Below are 22901 nucleotides of genomic sequence, written 5' to 3' on the forward strand. Positions count from 1 at the left end.
ACATGTTCAATATATATCGATAAGAGAATGGACCACCGAATAGCAGCTGGGTTTGTTACACAAACACGGTTCCATATTTATTTACCATATTTGAGTGTTTTTCATTGTTGTATCGACATTGGAGTATTTATCAATGAAGAACAGTGGGAGGTCATGTTAAATGTTAAACAGAAGTGTTTAAATCCAGCATGGTAATTCCTAGTATTTTTAGGTAATTAAAATTATCAATAGTTAGTCGATATCGATCAATATGATGAAGTTATATCGTGATATGTCTTTCAGCCATATCGCCCAGGCCTACATAGCAACAAGGCCTGAGGATGAATGACTCGGAATCGTAAAAATGACTGTTTTGCCATTTCTTAAAAAAATAATGTAGCTCCCACAAATATATATACCAAATATAAGAAAGTGTATTGATAATGTGGAGAGCCAATTTTGGATTGCAATATACAGACATCAGAGTAAACAATCTTCTCACACATGTCATTAAAGAAATGATCCATCTCTTATCACAGAAGCTGTGGAACTGTGTGTGGCAGCTTAATGTCAAGAACTGAAGGATGTTTGTCTCAGTATGGATGTTCAACGTGTGAACATACGCCACTTAGGATAAAACATGCTCTTAAAGGACAATTCCGCTATTTAGCACATTGAGCCCCCTCTCTTGGTTGTGTAGGATGAAATAGAGTGGTTGACACCAACAATTTGACAACATTTTGGTCCTGTCTTGGGTATTTGGCTCATTTTGAATCGCCCCTGCCTGGTTCAGAATGGCTGGCTACGAGCACTCACAAACCTGTCCTTAAAAAGTGTTTTATTTGGCATTTTGTAAATCGAAATTTGTAAAAAAAACGATTTGGAATTTGATTTGGAACATCAACGAACACCACTAACCACTCGGTGAGTTGCACATTTCTGAAAACGAACGTTTAGGGTTGTTTTAAGGACAGGTTTGTGAATGCCCGTATCCAGCCATTCTGAAGCAGGCAGAGGCGATTCAAAATGAGCCAAATACCTGAGACAGGACCAATAGTCCAAAGTTCGGTGTGAACCACTCTATTTCATCCTAGACAACCCAGAAAGGGGGCTCAATGTGCTAAACACCGGAATTGTCCTTTAAACAAATCCTACCAAGGTTGCAGAAGCCTTTAGGCTGGAACAGATTGGGCTATTGAAGAACTAATCTGTCTGTTCCACCCCGGGAGTGTAAGGGAGTAGGTTGAATCAAATGCAAAAAAAGTTGGTGCTTAATGGGACAGGAAGAGACATAGGACATGGGAAAAATGACCAGGAGTATTGATAGTCAATCAAAAACTTTTTACACTTTATGCTCAAAAGAGGTGTTAGCAGGCTGGCTGTGTACCACAAGAGCAGTGAGCTTGGTGATGGCATCAGTTACCCTTTTGATCTACAGATCAAAGGCTGTATGCTGTCCAGTGATTGCAGGAGAAAGGCTTGTCTGGTTTCCATGTAAGGAAGGTGTGTGTGTGTGTGTGTAAAGGGGTGGGTGTGTGTGTGTCTGTCTGTCTGTCTGTCTGTCTGTCTGTCTGTCTGTCTGTCTGTGTAAAGGGGTGTGTATGTGTATGGGTGTGTGTGTGTGTAGGGGTGTGTGTGTGTGTGTGTGTGTGGGTGTGTGTGTGTGTGTGTGTCGTGGCTTTAAATTCACAGAGTTGCCATTCACTCAATCGCCTCAGGATTAGTTGATCGTGAATATTAGAGAGAGATGTAATCTAAATGTCATGTAACACAGTTTAATTGTTTGAAATAATATTCTTAAATGCCACGCCAACCGAGGTAAACGGGCAGCTTTTCTTAAGTGAGGTAAGAAATGGACAGCTTATGTAACATTTAAGTGAAAGCAATTAAACTTGAACTTTAACAGTTCAGAGATAGGGCAATATGATAAACACTCATAACTTTCCAAACTAAGGGAAATTACTTCTTTGAAAACGGACTAAATAAATCCAACGCAAGGATGGGGGAGACCGAGAGACAAAGGCCCAGACATCACTCGCTGTGCTGCCAAGCAACCCATTAAGTTAACATTTAGGTTATCTTCTGTCAAGCTCAGATGGGATATGTGCAAATGGCTGATCAGGGAAAACTGAGTGCCAGGTCTCAGGATAGATGCAATAAGGTTTGTAAGGGAAGGATGGGGACAGACAGGTTTTTTTGTTGAATCAAGAGAATCAGGCATCATCACTGAACGTTGCTTACTTCCGGCATATAATCTGAGCCCTGTTCCTACCTAGATACAGAAAGATGCACATCATAATAAACCATGTTCAACAACTTAACTGTTCTCAACAACAGGCAGATGGCATGACTGGACTTATTAACAGTTAATGAGGGACATGTTAACTAGGGATGCATGATAACTTTTTCTTTTAACTGATACCGATAACTTTCAGCTCCTAAAGGCCGATACCGATAACACACACACATATACATATATATGATCATGACCTAAGATCATGACATTGTCGCTCAGACATCAGTAGAACCAACGGGGGGTTTAGGGGGGCGGGCTTGCAAGGGGCGGGATATGACGTAGGGTTTGAGGTTCGCAGGACGGCCCCTGTCACTCTAGTGTGTTTTGGTCTGACTGCAGACAGCAATGGAGGCAAAATGGGCAGAACTCATCGCGATCATCTTAAATGTTGCTGCAACGATGCATCGTATATTCCATTGCATCAACATCCGCATCGATCGATGAAAGATTGGAGCATGAGTTACAGACAAATAGAAGAAACAACGAATAAGAAAGGCGTGAAAGGTGAATGACTGCTTTACTGGAGGAAGAGCATCTTTTTTGGCTTCATTTCACATCTAACAAACACTGGTACAAATGTAGTTGATATCTGTGTTTAACTGAGAAAACAGGGAGTGGAAGGACGGGACCCTATAATGTTCAGCTAACTGTTGTCAATAATAAGTGTTACGAGAGTAGCGTATGTGTGTGCGCGGGAATGGCTGCGCGTGTGTGTGTGTGTGTGTGTGTGTGTGTGTGTGTGTGTGTGTGTGTGTGTGTGTGTGTGTGTGTGTGTGTGTGTGTGTGGACGAGCGAGGAGAGCGAGCGGTAGCGTGTGTCAGTTTAGTGAAATAATGAACATGTCCGGTTGTGTCTGTGCAAACGTGTACTGTAAAGTTAGTGAAACTAAGAATAAAGTACCCAGCCTGTCAATAATCGGCGGGCGCTTCATTCTGACCATATTCCGACCTATAAGCAGACCCACTGGCGGTCAAAGGGAAGAGTGTCCTCGACTACGGTCTGGGAGCCGACAGCAGCAAAGGTGTAACATAATAATAAAAAAATGTATATACATTTTATATATACGCGTGCAGTTGTGAATTGATTGTATGATGTGTACTTTTAGGGTTATGATAAGACCTTTCATTTAGCGTTAGTGGGAGCGGGGAAACTGAAATTATATAGGCTATGTTATCTAGGCTATTCGTCATGATATCTGACTTATCGGAATGACGTAATAATTTATGTTATCGGCCCGATAATTAGCGTGCACCCCTAATGTTAACCACAAATATGAAGAAAAATAACAGACAAAAAAAGAACATTCAAGATCAAATCCATCAGTTATCACCATCAGTGTTCAGGAGTGATCTGAAGTCAATCGGTCAAGAATTAAAGCAAACTACATAGTGTAAAAAGGTGAAGTCTCTGGATGCTTAGTTCAATTTCAAATAATGGTCAAGCATATATAGTTCAAGCATATGATTACTACAGCCTTCAAGCTAACTCAAATGAGCCATGATCATGGTAAATGGTCTGCATTTATAGAGCGCTATTCTAACCAGTGGCCACTCAAAGCGCTTTACAATATTGCAACCAATAATGTAGTAACCTCCAATAAAGTAATAACTGCCAATAACGTAATAATTTAAATGTAATAAAGCCAATAACGTAATAAATTGCCAATAATGTAATGACGTTGTTGAGCCAATAACTAAATAACTTTTTGCCAATAATGTAATGACGTTGTTGAGCCAATAACTAAATAACTTTTTGCCAATAATGTAATAACGTATTACGTTATTAGCTGGTTATTACGTTATAGGCCTTGTATTAAAAAAATCCTTTGAAAATGTAATAACTGAGCCAATAATGTAATAACTGAGGTATCACTTTTTTTATTTTCAATTTCTGGAAAGAAACTGTCACACTTAGACTTAATATTGCATCTTGCAACACATGCTTAAAAATCTGGTCAATTTGGATTTATATGTAACTCTTAGGGTTTCGTTATAGTACTCTAGTACTGCTCTAGATGCTGCTCCTAAACTGATTTAATGCACACGTTCATCCACATATGCACAACCATGTGGTTCTTGAATTGAAGAAATCTGTAAATTCCATAAAGACAATTTCACCAAACTTCCTGTAATTCCAGAGGTTTTTGCAGTTATCTTATGTGCTGATGTTTTTGTGTAGTTTTGTGTAGGTAAAGTGGATGGCATAGTCATGTAAACACATGTCATCACCACTATCCCTATGTACTGGGCACCCCTCTCTTTATTATGGTTATTTGTTTAACAGCCATCTGCTTATTTGGGTCTTAAGTCATTACAATTCTTACAGCTATAGTTGTATAAACAGACAGTTGCTCCTAATGGTGTATGTAACATGGAATATATGTCTCAGTGAGGATCTTGCATGGTCAAATTAATTGAACACAATTTTAATTAAACCTTTTTTAAATCTTGCAATGCCTTTAAACATCAGGGATAGCTGCCTAAACTCAACTTAACCTAACCATAACCCTATTCTGAACACTCATATTTTCAAAATGGAACTTCGGCTGAAGGTAATGTTTGATCTCAAATGAAAAGTAGCTCTCCGTCATTTACAAATGTAAAAAAGGGGAAATAAGCTTGAGAGTGAACTCTAATAGTGCAAAGATATTAACATGGAACTTAGGCTGGAGTTAATGTTCAATCTCAAAAAGAAAAGTACCTCTCACCCATTTACTAACTGTGTGTGTGTGTGTGTGTGTGTGTGTGTGTGTGTGTGTGTGTGTGTGTGTGTGTGTGTGTGTGTGTGTGTGTGTGTGTGTGTGTGTTAGTTAACCCAGCTGAATCTGCAGGCAATCTAAATGTCGCTCTGCAGATCAGGCTGGCCCCAAAGCTGTGTTGCCCAAATCAAGAATCCCAGAGTAAATGTAAAGCTTAGTTCATGATAAAAGTGCTCTCTGTAGCCACTCAGAACGATGGAGACCGCGGGGCTGTCATTGGTCAGCTAACGTCTCATTCCCGCAGCCCCTAGTGTTTCAACGGTGAATTCCAATACCATACTGAAAACTGCAACGCAGAACTTCGAAAGGCTCATGACCCCGTCAAAGCGTCTGCGTGGTCATGGAGTTGGATACACAGAGTACTATAACGGAACCCTAACGGTGTGTTCACACCAAACGCGACGGCGCGACACGTTTCAATACAAAGTCAACGTAGAGACACGTATCGGGCAAAACTTGTCGCGGCACAAACCTGCGGCAAGATTTGATTGACGGTGCAACATTTTTCCACATGAATGGCGAGCACGTTCACGTGGATTTGCAGCATGACAAGTATCGCTGAAGTTGAAATATTTGAACTTTGCCGCAGCATTCGCGTGAGACAGCCAATCAGTGTTCACTCCCTGTGGGTAACGTGGGTGAAGTAATGTAAAACAGCCAATCAGCGTTCAACCGGCCGGGCCAACCGTTCCCTGCACTCCGCAGTGAACCGCAGCTTGGAGGAGAAAGTGATTGTTGCCGTTTGCGACTCCCGGAGCTCTATATATAATATTATATATATAAATATCTATATTATATAATATATACTATATATATAATATCACGGCACAAAGCTGTGTGCGCCTCCGGATTATATTATTAACCCATAAACGACGGGCATTCCGACGTCTCTCCCTCTTCCACAACAGGTAAAGACATGCAATGGTGGTTATCTCGGCCATGGTTGATGAAAATGAATTGGCATAAAGCACCGTTGGCGGGCAAAAGATGTTGTGCGACAAAATTCGCTGCGCGACAAAGTTCACCTGACATAACTGCACAGCGACAGATTATGATTTGTCGTGCAGCAAAACTTGGTGAAAAACCAGGTGAAAAATGTGTCTTTTGGTGTGAACACACAGTAATGCCACTTTTCACCGACAGTACCAGCTCAACTCAACACGACTCGGTTCCAGGCACGTCGCGTACCTCTTCAATGTGGGCGGGTCGTAGAAAAGAACCTCTCCAACATGGGCGGGTCGTCATTAGGTTTTAATCACGGGAGACGCGATTCCCGGGAAATCTGAATTTGATCAAGACTATTTCCTGATTCCCGGGAAAGGTTATGATGAAAATAAAATAAAAAGTGCAATGACTGCGCGTCTATTGTTGTCATACGGTAACGGTAACGAAACCCTGGGAGCCCTGGGAAAGGAACGACACTAAAACTAAACAGCGAAACGCTGATCCTCAGGAGCGGGTCCGTGGACTCCAGCCACGCTGGACACACACCACGCACAGCCTAACTCTAGCCCCGGGAAAGGAGTGACACACACGGCGAAACGCTGATCAGTGTCCCCCTCAGGAGCGGGTCTGTGGACTCCATCTACACCGGACACAACTTAACTTTGAGTGATTATTCCCATTTACAGCCGCTGGCCAATCAGTTACCAGCAGCCTGTTTACGTCACACAAAAGTACCTACTCCGCTCGCTTGGAACCTCGACGGAGGTAGTATGAATCCGGTACTAGGTACCGGGTACTTTTTTTGCCAATGGAAACGCAAAAAAAGGCGGGCCAAGTCGAGGCGAGTCGAGCTGGTACTGTCGGTGGAAAAGCGGCATAAGAGTTACATATGAATCCAAATTGACCAGATATTTAAGCATGTGTTGCAAGATGCAATATTAAGGCTAAGTATAGGGTTGCCAATCGTCCCGTAAAATACGGGATCGTTCCGTATTTGGCAACTAAAAGACCTGTCCCATAATGAACTGATACGGGACGCACTTTGTCCCGTATTTTGGGGTCGTGGAAGAATGACAGCTCGTTATGGTGATTCTCAGTCACTCGCTCACCCCCCCCCCCACCCCCGGTCAACAATCTCGTCTGCCCGCGATCCTGCATAACCCCCCCGTCAACAATCTCGTCTGCCCGCGATCCCGCATAACCCCCCCCCCCCCCCCCCCCCCCCATCAACAATCTCGTCCTCCCATGATTGCTCGATACCCCCTACTGAGCCCCGGATGTTGAAGAATCGCGCCTGGTTTGGCACGCGGCCAAGAGGTGTCCCTTATTTGAAACTCTGGGAGTTGCCAACCCTAGCTAAGTATGACAGTTTCTCTCCAGAAATTGAAAATAAAATAAAGTGATACCTCAGTTATTACATTATTATTGTTATATTTTCAAATTATTTTTTTAATACAAGGCCAATAACGAAATAACCAGCCAATAACGTAACACGTTATTACGTTATTGGCTTTATTACATTTAAATTATTACGTTATTGGCCGTTGTCAGCCACTCAGGGGGACAGCCAACTCGCTAGGAGCAGTAAGGGTGAGGTGTCTTGCTCAGGGACACCTCAACACTCAGCTAGGAGGAGCCAGGGTTCGAACTTGCAACCTTCCGGTTACCGGCCAACCCACTCTACCCCCTGAGCCACATGCTGCCCATGGTTGCTGCATCATCAGGACAGCAGGACAACTGGGTCTCCCTGGTAGCATGCTTTGATAGTACAGGTAGAAACAGTATGTTTATACAAACGCAAGCGGCATTCTGATTCTAATTTAACAATAACAACAAATGCAAGTGCCATGGCCGATACCCTGGGCCATCTGTCATTCTGGAGTATCTATATGGGGAAACTCTGTCGGACCCTCCCACGATTCTTCATGCTCAAGCTGGCTAGTGGAGACTATGCCTGCTGTTTCTGGGAAACACAGATTGACCATTGCATATAGCCCCGCTATAGCAACTTCTAGTGGTCTGTCATTCGCAAGCCATGGCAGGCCTGTAATTATTTTTAACAGTGGGAGGTCAATGCTGGACTTTGGTCTTGGGACCAGATTCAAGGTAGAAAGCTGCTTGTTATTATGTCTGGGCTTGAGATGTGATCCAATTTCTGTCCTCTCTCTACCCTGCCAGCTCAAATTTGTGAGTCGGTAAATTGATGTTCTCCCAACACCCTCTGCTGGAAGGTTGCCAGGAGGAAAAGAAAAATGCTAATGGGAATAACACCAACACAACTTTGCTTTTGTTTCCACCATAAGTGAACTGAACTTGGCCATGTTAAAACTCATCCTCATCCAGAGTACGGAGCATCAAGGCCTTGGTTAATTTAATGCACCAATGAAATTGGCAGATGTGCGGACAAAAGAAAATTAGGTTTGTGAACACATTTTTTTGGCTACTTCCAACTGAACATCCCACTTTTTTTTTTAAAGTAAATTAGGTATGGGGCAGCGACTTCTAACCACAAAATGTTGTGCAGAAGCATTCATGGAGGGTGGAAAACATTGCATATGACTAAATACAGAATCTGTAACATTTTAAGATGGTTGCTGGTGGGCCTTGACAGAGGCATGACCGCTAGCCTCAGCCAATGGGATAATTTGGAACTCTGAATGCTGAGTAACAATTCAATAAGACCCAAAGGTAAGTCTAGGAGTGTAAATTGATTTTACTGATTTGAATGCAAGATAAGCTGTCAACTGAACACAAATTTCACTTTCACCCCATGATGGCAATAAAAAAAATCCTGTTTGATCCAAATTTCCCACTGTGCTCATGACCAGGAGATTTAACATTCACCAATTCTAACTGCTTGCCTCTCAGTCTTTGTCTCCGAGTCTGTGAGCATGAGCAGTGGTGTTTGAACACAGAATGCAAATGCTGCGTTCAAATCTGTTCACATTTTGCTTTGCATTCAGAATTATAACACTGCCTATAACGCAGCTACCATCTTTACACATAATTCTAACTGATGGCCGTACAATCCAAGTGTTTCATAAACAATCATTCGACTTTGTAACAAAGCCACTTACTTTACATACCTGCTCACCTTAGACATTCCATTGATTGTGGAACCAATAAATGGTGCTTCGCTAACTAACCCTCAGCACAATGATTGTGCACCCATGCAGGGAAACATGTCCATCAGGGAGACTGGGGAGGTTGTAGGCTGTCCAGGACGATCAATAGCTCAGTGAAAAGGTTTACAGGCGTAATCCACTGAACAGGCTGTGGTTGTAATCCTTTGGGGGAGTGGTGCCTCGTCATTGTACGTTCTCTCAAAATGTTGTTGTTTTGGCCACTGACCGGTTTGTTAAAATGTCCAATATGGCTGGGCGATTAATTAAATTTTAATCGTGATTTCGATATAAGCATCAAACGATCACCACTATATATAATCGATTTGAACAATTATTATTATTATTTATTATTTTATATATTCATTTTATTCATAAAATGTTTTATAAAAATTGCAAAACAGCTAGATACATATCTATATATTATTTTATATTTGAACATTTTCTGTTTGACCATTTTGTGTATTTTTTTAAGGCAAAATTTCAAATTTCTCAAAATTCTCAAGTGTTTTTTGGAGAGAAATGCTAATCGTTTTAATAATCATGATTTCAATATTGACCAAAATAATTGTGATTATGATTTTTTCCATAAACAAGCAGCTCTAATGTCCAACCAACCGACAGTAGCTCAAGAGATAGAGCGGGTTGACTGGTAACCGGAAGGTTGCTACAACCGGAAGGTTGCTAGATCCCCGGCTCCTCCTAGCTGTGGTGTCCCTGAGCAAGACAGCTCACCATGACTGCTCCTGACGAGCTGGCTGTTGCCTTGCTTGGTTTACTCCACCGTCGGTGTGTGAATGTGTGCATGAATGGTTGTAAGTCGCTTTGGATAAAAGAGTCAGCTTTTATATTGTAGCTTTTACATTGACAGTGTCAGTGTCAACATAAATGTCCAACCAAGTCTCTCTCAAGGAAAAGTCTCTCAAGAGTTGAGTTGTTGCAGGAATACAACAGAGACATTAGTGAGAGCTGGAGAGAGCCGTTTGCCGAGTTGGGCTACAGAAAGCGTAGCTTGGTATATTCTAAAAGGTTTGGGTTAAAAAGAGCTGAGATAATAATGACAAGAGGGAAATATCCTGCAACAACGAGATTTCAGAGCAAGACTTGAGTGTGTTGGGCACATAACAAAACAGACTGATCACGCGATGGGTAGAGAAAGCTGTTTTATTTCTGTCGGGATCCTTGACATAATGATAGAATATAATCGGAGCCTGTCAAAATAAATGTACTTTTAAAGGACGTACATCGACTTGGATTACACCGCGGCCCGTTTTAACCCATTAAGGCTGTGGCATTCTCGCTCAATACTGGTACAAAAAAGTTCAAATAAGTGTTGTTTGTCAACATTAAACCTCTTTAACAGAAATTATCATAAGATAAGGTCCAGGTTGTGTTTCAGTTTCAAAAAAGTAACAAGCACCAGGTGATTCGCTACACTTTGGCTTTTAAGTCTGGGATGCTTACTTATGATTAATTCATATTAATTAATTCTGGAAATCCCACAATCTCTAGAAAGCATTAGCTGAAGTTTGAACTCTGTTGCTGAGTCGTTGCTAAGGTCTATCTAACTGACAATAGTTTGTGTTGCACAGGAGTTTATAAATGTTACTTATTGTTACTTATTTCCAGGTAGTAGAGAGACCCCTTGTATTTCCGATGAAACCGATTACAATTTTACCTATTACCCTACAATATGAAAATGTTGTTTATGCAAAGCCCGGGAAGGCAACGGCGATGCAGGTGAACCTCGGTCACCAAAACCGCTCCACAAACCCTCCGGATAAAAGTGCAAAGCACGTCAATCATGATGCCGTCCATGTGAGATATGTCTCTGTTCTGTCTGTATATATGTCAACCTAAAGAATATCTCTCTCAAATTGCAACATATCACTAAATATAATAAAGTTGGGTGCTTGTGTCTGAGACGCACCACCATGCATGCAGAGTATGGCTAGAGTTCTCAACCAATTGATTTGTCATTATTTGTTTCTTTAACTATATAATTAAAAATGTTAAGATAGAAGCGCACCGCTACGATTTTAGTTTGAAGATATTTGCTTGCAGATCAAAATAGCTTGTTGAAAAAGGACATTTCCTTCAGTGGCTGTGTAAACAGACCCCATTAATTAGAACGAGGCTGAAGTCAAACCTCTCATCTCAGCTGTACCTTTTAGCCAGTGAAAAATTGTCACAATAACAAAAGGTTCGTTCATGAACACTTTGCGGCTATTTCTGTCCTGATGAGGCTGTTCCTGCACTGTTGGGGACGTGTGCACACTCTCCCTGCAGGTCATCCTTAAACACCTCCAGTCTGGAAGATGCATGGAAGATGTGGACAGCTGTCATTAACAACAAGCTGTCATTAACAACAAACGGACAAACTGAGATGTCCTTGCCTTGCTTTATATTCAGTAATATCCACCAAAAAAGTCACAATATCTTTCTTCTTCTCATCTTCTAAGAACTGAGAAAATGGTGTTGCTCTGACTCTTCCGCTGCACCAAGAAAGCAGTGATTTCCCTTTGGAGGGACCAGAAGCACTCCAACACACTGCCTTTGCTGAGCCATCTCATTGTTATGCAGCAGAAGGTCATCAGCATGTGCATTAACTTCTCTGAGGAATTTGCAGAGTATGCGATGCTCACCGGAAAGATAGGATGGAGGATGCCCTGAGAAAGTGAATCATTCTGATCACCGTGTTCATAACCTCAGCATTCTCATCCGACAGAGGGGAGCAATAGATGGATGAATTATGCAATGGTAAGAGATGACATCAGGATTGTCCTCTTTCATTCTTGTCACAGCTCCTCTCTGTCTCTCCCTACCATGGCAGGGGCTCCATCTGTGGTTATTGAAAACACTTAATTCGGCTCCATTTCCCTCTTTGTGGACATCTCATTTATGGCCAGGTAGATGTCCTGTCCTCTTGTACTGGTCTGAAGGGGTGTGCCACTTCACAGAACTCTTTCTTCTCCTTGTTGAAGAACCTCACATAAACTACCTCTGAGCATTGTCAGACACATCAGTGGAGTCGTCTACAGCTAAGCCTATGCATGGTGCTTTAGAAATTGCATCGTCCAGCTTTGCTAGCACATTCTGGGTTAAATATTCAGTTTTCTTTGTGGTTGATGATGCCGACATACAGTAGGTATTTGCTGGATTTTTATGACAGAACTCTTATTTTCGTTTTCCCTCAAGTAAGGTTTCTGCTACCGCAACTAATATTGGGCTTTTAGATGTTGATTTTCTGTGCCCTCATCTCAGATTTGAATGGGTACGCTTGCTCAAAGGATGTGTGCTTTTTCGAAACATACAAGACCCACTGGTTCAGGGCTGCCTGTGGGAAGCATGAACATAAAATAATTTGGCATTCTAATAACATCATGGATGCACTTTGAATACAACCCACACACAATTAATAACTATATATTTTTGCCAAAATTTGCATTTTCAACACCAATAAAAGCCCCTTGATGTACCAAGGCATGAGCCGCCCTTGGGTTTTGACCCCAGCGCCTTCCTATTAGAAGTCTCCCCTAGGGACACAAATAAATAAAAGCACTATACTGTTCTACACTGTACTGAACGGTCCAGCCATCTATTTTTTGTAATTTTGTATATGTTAAATGGACTGTATTTATACAGTGCTTTTCTAACCAGTGGCCACTCAAAGCGCTTTACAATATTGCCTAACATTCAATATTGAGAGAAGCTCTGTTGGATATGAGTAAAGACAATACGATTGTGGTACGACCTGCTGATAAGGGAGGAGCTGTTGTTTTGCAAAATGTTGTGGACTATGAAAAAGAAATTAAGAAAACTAAGTGATTTAACCTTCTATGAGAAATTACCCTCTGACCCTACTAAGAGGCTAAAGAGCTGGATACACTCAACTTGTACATCACTTTAATAATGACGAGTTTGACAACAATACCTTTGAGTTTCTCAAGATTGAGCACCCAGTGATCCCTGTAATTTACATACTCTCTAAAATACATAAGGGTTTAGATATTCCCTTGAAGGGAAGACCTATTGTTAGTGGGATTGGTAGCCTAACGGAAAAAATATCTGCTTACGTTGATCATTTTATTAAATCAGCAGTGATCACCCTTCCTTCTTAAATACGTGACTATTGATTTTATTAATTAATTGAAAACTTTTGATGTTACCTCTGACAGACTGCTGTTGGCTATGTTTGATGTTCAGAGTTTGTATACGAACATCCCACATGACGGTGGCCGTGACGCACTCCAGCATTTCCTCTCTTTAGGTCAACCTGAGCCTAAACCCAGCATTGACTGCATACTGGACTTGGCAAACATAGTTCTTACCAATAATTGTAAGAACTATGTTTTGTTTTCAAGATGACTTCTACATACAAAAGAAGGGCACTGCCATGGGAAGCAAAATGGCTCGGAATTATGCCTGCCTATATATGGGCCATTTTGAAAACCAATGTGTGCTGCATCAGACTAATCCTTTTTACGCTAACATCTTATTCTACAAGTGATGTTACCGATGACATTTTTCTGATTATTGACTGTACAGTAGATGAATTGATGGGCTTCCATGAGTATCTTAACTCTTGCAATGAACATCTGAAATATACTTTACAATGAAATTAAATTTACTAAAAATATTCCCGCTTGTGTCCCAATTTAAAAGGACGCTATACAAACACTGGCATATTCTTGATTCGGACCCCAAACTTAAAAAAGTATTTAAAGAAAAGCCTAAGCTTGTATTCAAGTGTGCCCCTAACTTAAGGGACCACCTGGTTAGAAGTGACACACGGCCGCCACTCAAGTCTTTTCTCAGTATGCCGGATGGTAATAATAAATGTGGTAGTTGCGCCCAGTGCTTGTTCACGCGTAAATGCAAGAGCTTCAATCATCCCCACACTGGCAAGACCATCTCTATCACATGTTGTATACCTGATTCGCTGCCCCTGCGGCCTAGCATATGTGGGCAAAACGACGCAAGCGCTGCAAACTAGGATGTGTGAGCATAGGAGCACCATCACAACAGGCGATGAGTGTAGTCCTGTCACCGCACACTTTAAACGGGCCTAACCCTAGGAGGAGCCGGGGATCGAACTAGCAACCTTCTGGTTACCAGCCTAGCCGCTCTACCTCCTGAGCCACAGCCACCCCCAATCTGATCTGATGTCTCTCGATTCCTATCTGTGGTGCTGGTGACTCACCCTTCATGCCCATTAGCATTCTCATTAGTTTATCTCTCTGCCTCGCAATTAATAACCGGTTTCCCATCAAGAGAAGAGTAAGAGCGGAAAACCAATTCTCTCTCACACCCACACACACACTCTGACCCAATGGCAGACATTACCTACCATTACCAGATTATTCACAGAAGCACAAAGTCCTGTCCTGAAAGCATTCCTGCTCTATAAACGTGTTGAGCTGTATTGCTGTTGCGAGAAAGTGGTGGGTGAAGAAGGAAAAATAAAACCTTCTTTAAAAGACCTCATAATAGTGACGGGCGACAGGTTGGATATGGTATGTTGAATAATTGAATCATATAATATTATTTCCATGTTTGTGTGTTAAAAACAACATAACTTGACAACTTTTACTTAACAATCTGTTCGATTTGATAGAAAACGGGGGAACAATGAATATAACTATGACCCTTGGTTGCGTTTCTGGTTTGCCATGGTGGAACAGAGAGCCGTATAAAAAAACAATTATTACAACTTTTTAGGTGACAAACAGGGTTTAACTACAGAGGAGAAAAGGGAGCTGCACATACCTAACTATACAACTAAATGAATCCAAAGAAGTCCTTTGAAAACATCCATCAAGGCTGACTGGCACCCGAATGGGGGCACTTCAGTTCAGTCATTCAAAGCCTGTCCAATCACCTGAATCATTCAATCAAATCAGACCTGAGCAGATGACGATGTAACCATGCCTACTCTGCCATCTGCTAGCGGTAATGGACCATAGATCAGGGTTCACAATATGAAACAGGGTGAGAGGAGTCATGGTATAATTGAATGTTCAAAATAACAAGCCCCAAGGTGCTGGTAAACACAAGAGCGAGCAAAACGTAGCGTTGCTCTCGCAAACAGCGGTATATACAGAGAGTGTACTGGATGTACACTTGTGTGCTAATTGTGTGATCATAAATGAATAATTGTGATTCAGATGAACAGGGTAGAGCTGCGTGCGCCATTAGCCATCGAGTTGGTGTTCCATGCCATTATGATGCATTACCCTGCGTTTGAAGCAGAACAGAAACACTACGCTGCCTGCAAACCACACAAAACAAGATAACTATTGTAATAATTATATATTATTATGCTCCGTCTGTTGTCCCCAACTGATACTACAGAGATAATTCATTAATGGGTATTGCAGGAAATCTTTCACGGTTAATTAAATTACACAAATATACCAACAAAAAGAGTGTGAAAAACCGGGGGTTTTGGGGAGATAATTAGCCCATTTCTGTAAGGCTCTTCGTGACAAGAATCACAAACAAGGCACATCCTACCAGGCACAACACTTGGCTCCCATGTGAACTCCGTCATCTTCGGCCCGCATCACAGACTAATGTAATCACTCCATTGCATTGCATGCGATGGTTCAAGCTCATTTACCAAGGAGTGGAGGCTAGGGAACCATCTCATTCTGTGTCCATACGTTAAATGTTCACAGTAGGATAGAAAATCCATAAGACATAAAACTAGCAAATACATCCCATGCTGGTGTTTTCTCGCATGAAGTAAAGCGTGACAGCCCCAGTCCCTTGATCTCTCTCTCACACACACACACACACACACACACACACACACACACACACACACACACACACACACACACACACACACACACACACACACACACACACACACACACACACACACACACACACACACTTACTTAGCGGAGGCCAGACTTCATTAAAGAACATTATTTAAGCTGGAGGAGGACCAGCTTGAAGGGATTACTGATAAATTAGAAGGAAATGAGTGTTGTGGTCAAAGCTACAAATGATCCGTGAGTGCCTGACAGAGATACTAGGCTGCAATAGTCGGGCATTTGGAGATTTGAATAATTCAATTGATGGTGGAGGAAAAAAGAGATGCACAGAGACAGCGTAGCCTGTGTACCATCTAAGTGTGGGCGCATGCAAATCCCCATATTGGTGCGGTACAGTATGCACACATGCCGGATGTGATAAGTGTGTGGCCTTCGTCAACATGATGCAAACTTGAGAAATGTGTCAGAGAGCCCCAGGCTCTCTGACACATGGGGGCAGACACAAAGATCACACCGCTACACAACGGTAATGCCGATGGGAAGTTACGCAGAGGTTTGTGCAGTTGCAAATGATATGACGATCTAGAAGTGCCATCGTGGCATTCCTCAGTAATGGTTAAGGACTTGCTATTGCTATTCCTTGTTTTCATGTTTCCCTGTTTTTATGTTTTTATTGTTTACGTTGATTTCAGCATGTTGTCTGAATCGTTGCAACGACAGTATCTTTTCTCATGTTGCACATTACAAGCTAGTCTTTCACTAGTCTTACCTAATCCAACCTGGTTTACATTCACGGTATTATTCACTTTGCCATAATTTGTGTCTGCCTGGTCTCTTGCACACACATTCCTATATTTCACACACACATGTAATGCCTGGCGCGAAAGTTACTGTAATAATGCCGTATTTTTGCCTGCCCATGTGGAAAAATCAATTCAGCAATTGTTTTAAAGGTGACATACTATACCACTAGGTGTGAATGTGATTAGCTGTTTTAAAAATCTGTCTCTTCTGACATCACAAGAGGGTATGTCCACCTAGATGTATGATGAGCAACATTTGCTACAGTCCACTGGGAAGGCTGATAGACTGATCTATCCAGCACACATCTAGGTGGACACGCCCACTTGTGACATCAGAAGAGGCAGATTTTCAAAACGGCTAATCACACTCGCACCTGGTGGTATAATATGTCACCTTTAATATGTATCCCTGTTGAATTTTACTTCTTGTCAAATCGACCAGCCATTGGCTGGTGGCAGGTTTTAATTGTGAACACGATTGCCCGTGGCAGAGTAGGGGTGCACATTGAGCACCAGCGCCGTGGTCGGTCACACTGGAGGGATGACTTCAGTGCTCAGCGGTCGTCGGGCGGGCCCCCGGTCTCCTCACCTCTTTGTCCATGCTGTCCAGGTCCTCCTTGCAGAGCATGTAGAGTGGCATGGAATCAGACATGCTGGGCCCGCGCTTCCTTCTGGATGGGCCGGGTTGCTCGTCGTCGGGCGCTGCCAACGTCTGACCAACCCTGCGATACACGCCAACAGAGAGACGTTTCATACAGTGCACCGAGCCATTTAGAGACGGGAGAAAATAGACCGTGTTCACCTTGATGGCCAATCGCCAGGGATTAAGGTCCCAATCAACAAAGTATGTCAGAAAGCCTGAGTTTCCCGCTGAATTCTCGCTCTGTCGTGGGCTTAACTAGCCCTATTTCTTTGTTCTTGAAGGGTTAACATTTTTCAACCAACTCTACAGCATGGATTCATCCCCAGTGAAAGAGGCTAACATACGGCTTGGTAGAGTGAGGGGAAGAGAAAAGGTACAATATGTTGATGGGTCCCGTGATAGTCCATGAAACAGATTAAAAGTATATTATATTCTATATTATAACTGTTAAACATGCATACTCTGGTTTAAAATACAGGCAGATAAAGCGAGAAATTTGAAGTTGAGGATAGAGAAAGACAGCTGTTGATTGGGTCTTTGGTGATTCAAGTTTCATTTAAATGTCCTCCCAGGATGTTTCCACCGTATTAATAAAGTACGATGGTTTAATGAGTGTGATGCTTATGATAGTTGTGATTCAAACCATGATATTCCAATTCAAAAACCAAATGAAAAATGGGTAAACAAGTTAATTGTCCCCAGTTGGTAAACAAACATAATTCCCGTCGTATAAAAGCCCCTTATGGAAAAGTACTCAGAAAAGATACAGTTATCCGTTATTCTTTATCTGAAACCCTTGGGGGGGTGGCAATGACTGATGATTACAGTGATCTGACGTAATGTTTTTCCATTCAATCCGAAAAAAAAAATAGGGTGTGCTTTTAGTAGGTGAAGATAAATTGCATCATGAAAATTTTCGGCATCTTAGTTCTAAAACAAAAGCTTTAAGCCATATTCACATTAAACCGTAGGAGACATTTATTAAATAATAGGTGCCTGAATGTTTGACAATACCAGGACTTTTTTATTGCACAAATTTAAATAAAAAAACTAGGGCTACAAGACAGTCTCTAATAGATTATTGAGTTGCGACCCAGGCTGCTGCACAGTGTACGTTATGGTTTGCCAGAAATTCTTTCTCGGGAGGATTTCAGTAACAGCAGAAACATTAAACCATGAAAATCAGAAAAATCTTTCTTTCTCCCTCTGTCTCCCTCTACAAATAATGGCTTGCACCAGTCCATCCAGTGTGCTGTCCCTGACCCAGGGAGACCATGGACACATGGGCAGGTACACACGCCCAGAGAGGGATCTTTGTTTTCTACAGATCTTTGCAGACGCTGCCTGCTTTTCTACTCTTTTTTTTCAACTCTACCACATCAAGTTAACGTGACCCCAAGGGTGCAGGATGAAAAACTAATACATCCATGTGAAACGGTGTTGACCAACCCTTTGAATGCACTGCTGAAGAGTAGTCAGTGAATTGCATGCAACTGAAAGTAGTGTTTGGATTCGGCCAGGTGCATTTGGTTTATTCTTGTAAAGAAAACACTATGCCCGTTCCTTGCTCGACCTATCAGTCTACATATTGGTCACCGCAAAATGGGGTTCTGCTACAGTAGGAAAACCAACTCATGATGATAGTGCAGGTGGCATAAGATTAGGAATGGCAATGAGACCAAATGAGGAAAAAGGTTGAGGTTACAGAACAAGTTAATAACATAAACTATGTGATGGTGTAGAACAGGAGCAACAGTATAATAAAACCTTGACTGATTGCTACAGACTGCAGACTGAAAACTATTTTGTACCAGCATTAATGGCAAACAACTTGGCTTGTGCACATTTGTTGTCCTGTTGTAATGACATCATATCAAGCCACTTCAGTAGGGACTGCATGCACCAGAGCCCTCAGCAGAACCTCTCTGATCAAACATCACCTGTTGGTACCCAGGAGACTGTGTGTACCCGGGAGACTGTGTTTGTGTAAAAACTTCCTAAATGTCCTGTTCAAAACGTTGCAACATCTTTCTGTTTTTAAAATAACCAATTAAAAATTATAGTTCCGTGATCTGATCGCATTTCTCGAGCCAGATTTCACCATGCCATGTCGCCAAACTATGACTGTGCGGCTGGAGAAAATGTACAGCGAAGCAGCAGGCTCCCTCCGTGAGATCCTGTCCTTAACAGAGAAAGTTGCCATCACCACCGATGCTTGGACAGCGTTGACTACGGAGTCGTATGTGACTGTGACCACTTTTTTACTGACTTGGTTGTGCAGAGTGCGGTCCTGCAGACCCGCTCAATGCCAGAGAGGCACAAGTCCTGCAAGCTGCCGTTGAAGATTCGGGCATAGCTGACAGAGTGGCAGCCTGCGTGCATGACAACGCATCCAACAAATTAAATGGTTTCATGTCTTCAAATTCCGTTGCAAAGAGGAGGTGCACAGCATCAATATCCTAATTTAAAAAATGAGACGGTGACGCGGACACATTTTGCCTATTGTAAATTGACGTGAGACATTGTTAACTTTCACAATCCTGCTCTATGCTCTGTGATGTTTTGTTTATCATCATTTCTATTAACTTCATAAAAAAAATGCATTATTGGTGTGCTCCTGAACTGATATGTACACTGATATATGATGGGTGGAGCGCTGTCTTAAAGGAGAGGGCAGATCCTTTGAGTCCTGCAACTGCTGCAGGGCCCAAAAAAGAAAAAAGAAAAATAGATTTGTCGACTCATGACTCCGACACATCGACTCACAAAATACTCATCAATCATTAACATCCATAGTAGCTAGTTGGTAATCGGGACTAGGCCTGTCGCGATAAGCAATAAATCAATTAATCGCACGATAAATAAAATGAGACGATAATTTTGCCGTCCGCGATAAAGAAGACTGGATGACAAAGAGACAGAGGGGATTCAGGCACACTCATTAAAACAGCAAACCTTCCAGAGTACAGCGCTTAATGCTTTTCATTAGTGCCTCTGGCGGGTGCTCGACCTCAAGTCAATGGTAATTGGAAGAAGGCACTGGCTGTGAAGTCACAGAGCACCATGGGAGCTTGATACACGTCTGATGCTATTGTCAAACCAGAGGAGAAATAATTGAGGATTGGTGATGGATTTCCTTCTATTTTTTGCACTGCTAAACAGCAATAACCAATTTGTTGCAATGACGCCGGGAGGAAACGCATGCCAAAACAAAATGTGATGGCCATTTTAATAACATATGTCGCTGTGCAAGCGCAAACCTAATATAAGTTGGCTTGTTTAAGTGTCACACACACACACACAGATTTATACCCCCTCATTCCAGCCGCCATTGTCTCTCTCCAGTCAAACTGTATCCATTTAAAAAGCGAGGTGCAGGTGCTGGATACAGACAGACAGACAAGACAGACTGCTTGGTGTTAATCATGTTTCAGCGGACCAGCCAACTATGTTCCATCCAACTGTTTGAAGCACTAATGGGAATGAAGCCATATAATGATATGGAAATGATGCAGACTGTGTGGGCATATCTCCAGCACGGAAGAACATTTTAATTAAATTCAGAGCTTCGCATCCAAGAAGAAAGCACTTCAGCGCGGCTACCGTATCCCGTATTGTCCTTGGAGGAGAGGGCCTGTGGCGACACCGGTGGCAGCGTGGGAGCGGCAGGCGGGTGGGCGGCCCGTGGAATAAATCAGCTAAACCATCAGAGAGCCGCACTCCAGGGAGAGCAGAGCCAGGGAATAAGGAGTATTCCCGCCGTCCTACCTGGGAGGGGCCGCGTTGCGGTGGTCCGGCTGCGACGTGGACCCCGAGGTCTGCAGGTAGGGGGGCGGCCGCTGGCCGAGCTGGCCCCGCCGGATCAGCTTCCCCGTCACGGGGTCGTAGATGCGCACCTCGGGGGCCGGGGGCGGCGGTCTTTGGTGGAGGTGGGCGGGGTGGAAGACGGGGTGGTGGAACATCCCCTGGGGGTCGGGCAGTGCGGCCGGGCTGTTGTTCCTGTTGGGGGGGGGGGGGAGGATTTAAAGGAGTAATTTAATCTCTCAGCGGGGGGGTGGAGAGTGGTTATTTACATTTAATTTGACAGCAGGAGTCGTGCTTCAAATGGACAGCAGGAGTCTTGGGTAAACTGATTATTTAAGTCACCGGGGACTGCAGTATCTCTTGGTGAGTTAAAAAGAAGTTTGATTTGCTTTAGCGCTTGGTATATATACTGAATGCTTCAGCAAGGCCCTTACCGGGGGGTCTTGGAGTATTCCTCCTTCAGAGGGTACAGCTGCTCCTCGACTTTCTCCCAGCGCTCCAAACAACACCACAGCCAATCGGGACTGGTGATGTGGAGGTGTTTGCAGCCCAGCGCCTGACGTACTTTCTCTGTGCCTGGGGGAACGGGAGGAGTTGAGAGACCAGGTAAAGAAAAGGAGTCCATGCCCAACAGACACGATTGATCGATGGCCACATTTACAGAGAACAGAAGATCAATGAACCGTGAACATCGATCTAAATAAAGAACGAGACCACACTCAACACTTGGTTTCACATACGGGAGAGAAGGGGAGCTTTGTTAATTGGTGTCACGTTGGTGTTTTGTGCACCAGTGTGATTGTGATTTATTGACGCTTGACACAAAGGAAAGCTGCAAATTGCAACTGGGACGAGAAGACCTCATTCACCACTTCGAACACATGAGAAGCCAAGCAATCACCGCTTGCCCAGATATTGATCCCTTCACTTCTTCGGGTAGAGCTCGTGCCTGATCGGTGTGAAATATGGTGTTCATGATTCTTTCAGAATTTCACAAATTATAAAGACAGTGATCTTGTCCACTTTGAGATTGTTCTAGGTTGCAGCAACCCCGTCCCATCTCTGAAAACCCGACGATAGAAAGTTCAGCCTGAAATGTAAAGTGAAACCTCAGGATGATTATGAAGCTAGTTCAGCACAGTTGAAGAGAGAAAATCTGGCAAACGTTTTATACGTCCATCAAACACGGATGGACGTATACGCAGTGACGGCAGGAGCCCAGTGAATGCCACCCTTTGGTTGAACCAAAGGGTGGCATTAGTCAGCCAGTGTGTGGGGGGGGGCGGGGAGGAGTGTGTTAAAAAACCACCATTATATAATCAATCCGCCATGTGAAATGCGAAAGCGAGTGTGCATGGGCCTGACGTCAGCCGACGTGTGGAGCCTCCTCGAGATGGTTCCGGGCACAGGGGCTGAAGTGGACGGCTGAGGTCTCGCCCTGAAGCACGCCGGCTGATTGTCTCCCTGCCGCAGCGAGGTCGGCTGATTGGTTAAGTGTTGCTGGCTCCCACGGCAACAAGGGCCGCGCTACCGAGCTCCGACTCACACACACACCCTCAACTCTGTTTTAGTATAATAGAGATAATGATAATTTGTCAATTACCAAAAGAATAGAAAGAAAAATGTTGAAAAAATGCAAAATGTTAGCACTTGTGGCACTTTTTTTTTTTTTTATTAATGTTTTATGTTGTTTTTTTAGGAAGACTCAATATTTGTTCTCATTCTTTCTCACACACCTGGTTTGGTGTTGTGCCTCCAGGCAGCAA

At 42.9% G+C, this 22901-nt stretch overlaps 1 protein-coding gene across 1 annotated transcript in view; it reads right to left on the minus strand.

The window, feature by feature from the left end:
• ctdp1 (CTD (carboxy-terminal domain, RNA polymerase II, polypeptide A) phosphatase, subunit 1) overlaps positions 1 to 22901 on the minus strand; it is a 62537-nt gene that overhangs the window by 26073 nt on the left and 13563 nt on the right. The window contains exons 9-11 of the mRNA XM_084485185.1: positions 21570 to 21711; positions 21100 to 21330; positions 17278 to 17410 (exon numbers count right to left, since the gene is read on the minus strand). Coding sequence (XP_084341311.1) covers positions 17278 to 17410; positions 21100 to 21330; positions 21570 to 21711 — 506 coding nt within the window. The remainder of the gene's footprint in view (positions 1 to 17277; positions 17411 to 21099; positions 21331 to 21569; positions 21712 to 22901) is intronic.

This window comes from Micromesistius poutassou (genome assembly GCF_964030765.1).
Source record: "Micromesistius poutassou genome assembly, chromosome: 20".
Taxonomy (NCBI): domain Eukaryota; kingdom Metazoa; phylum Chordata; class Actinopteri; order Gadiformes; family Gadidae; genus Micromesistius; species Micromesistius poutassou.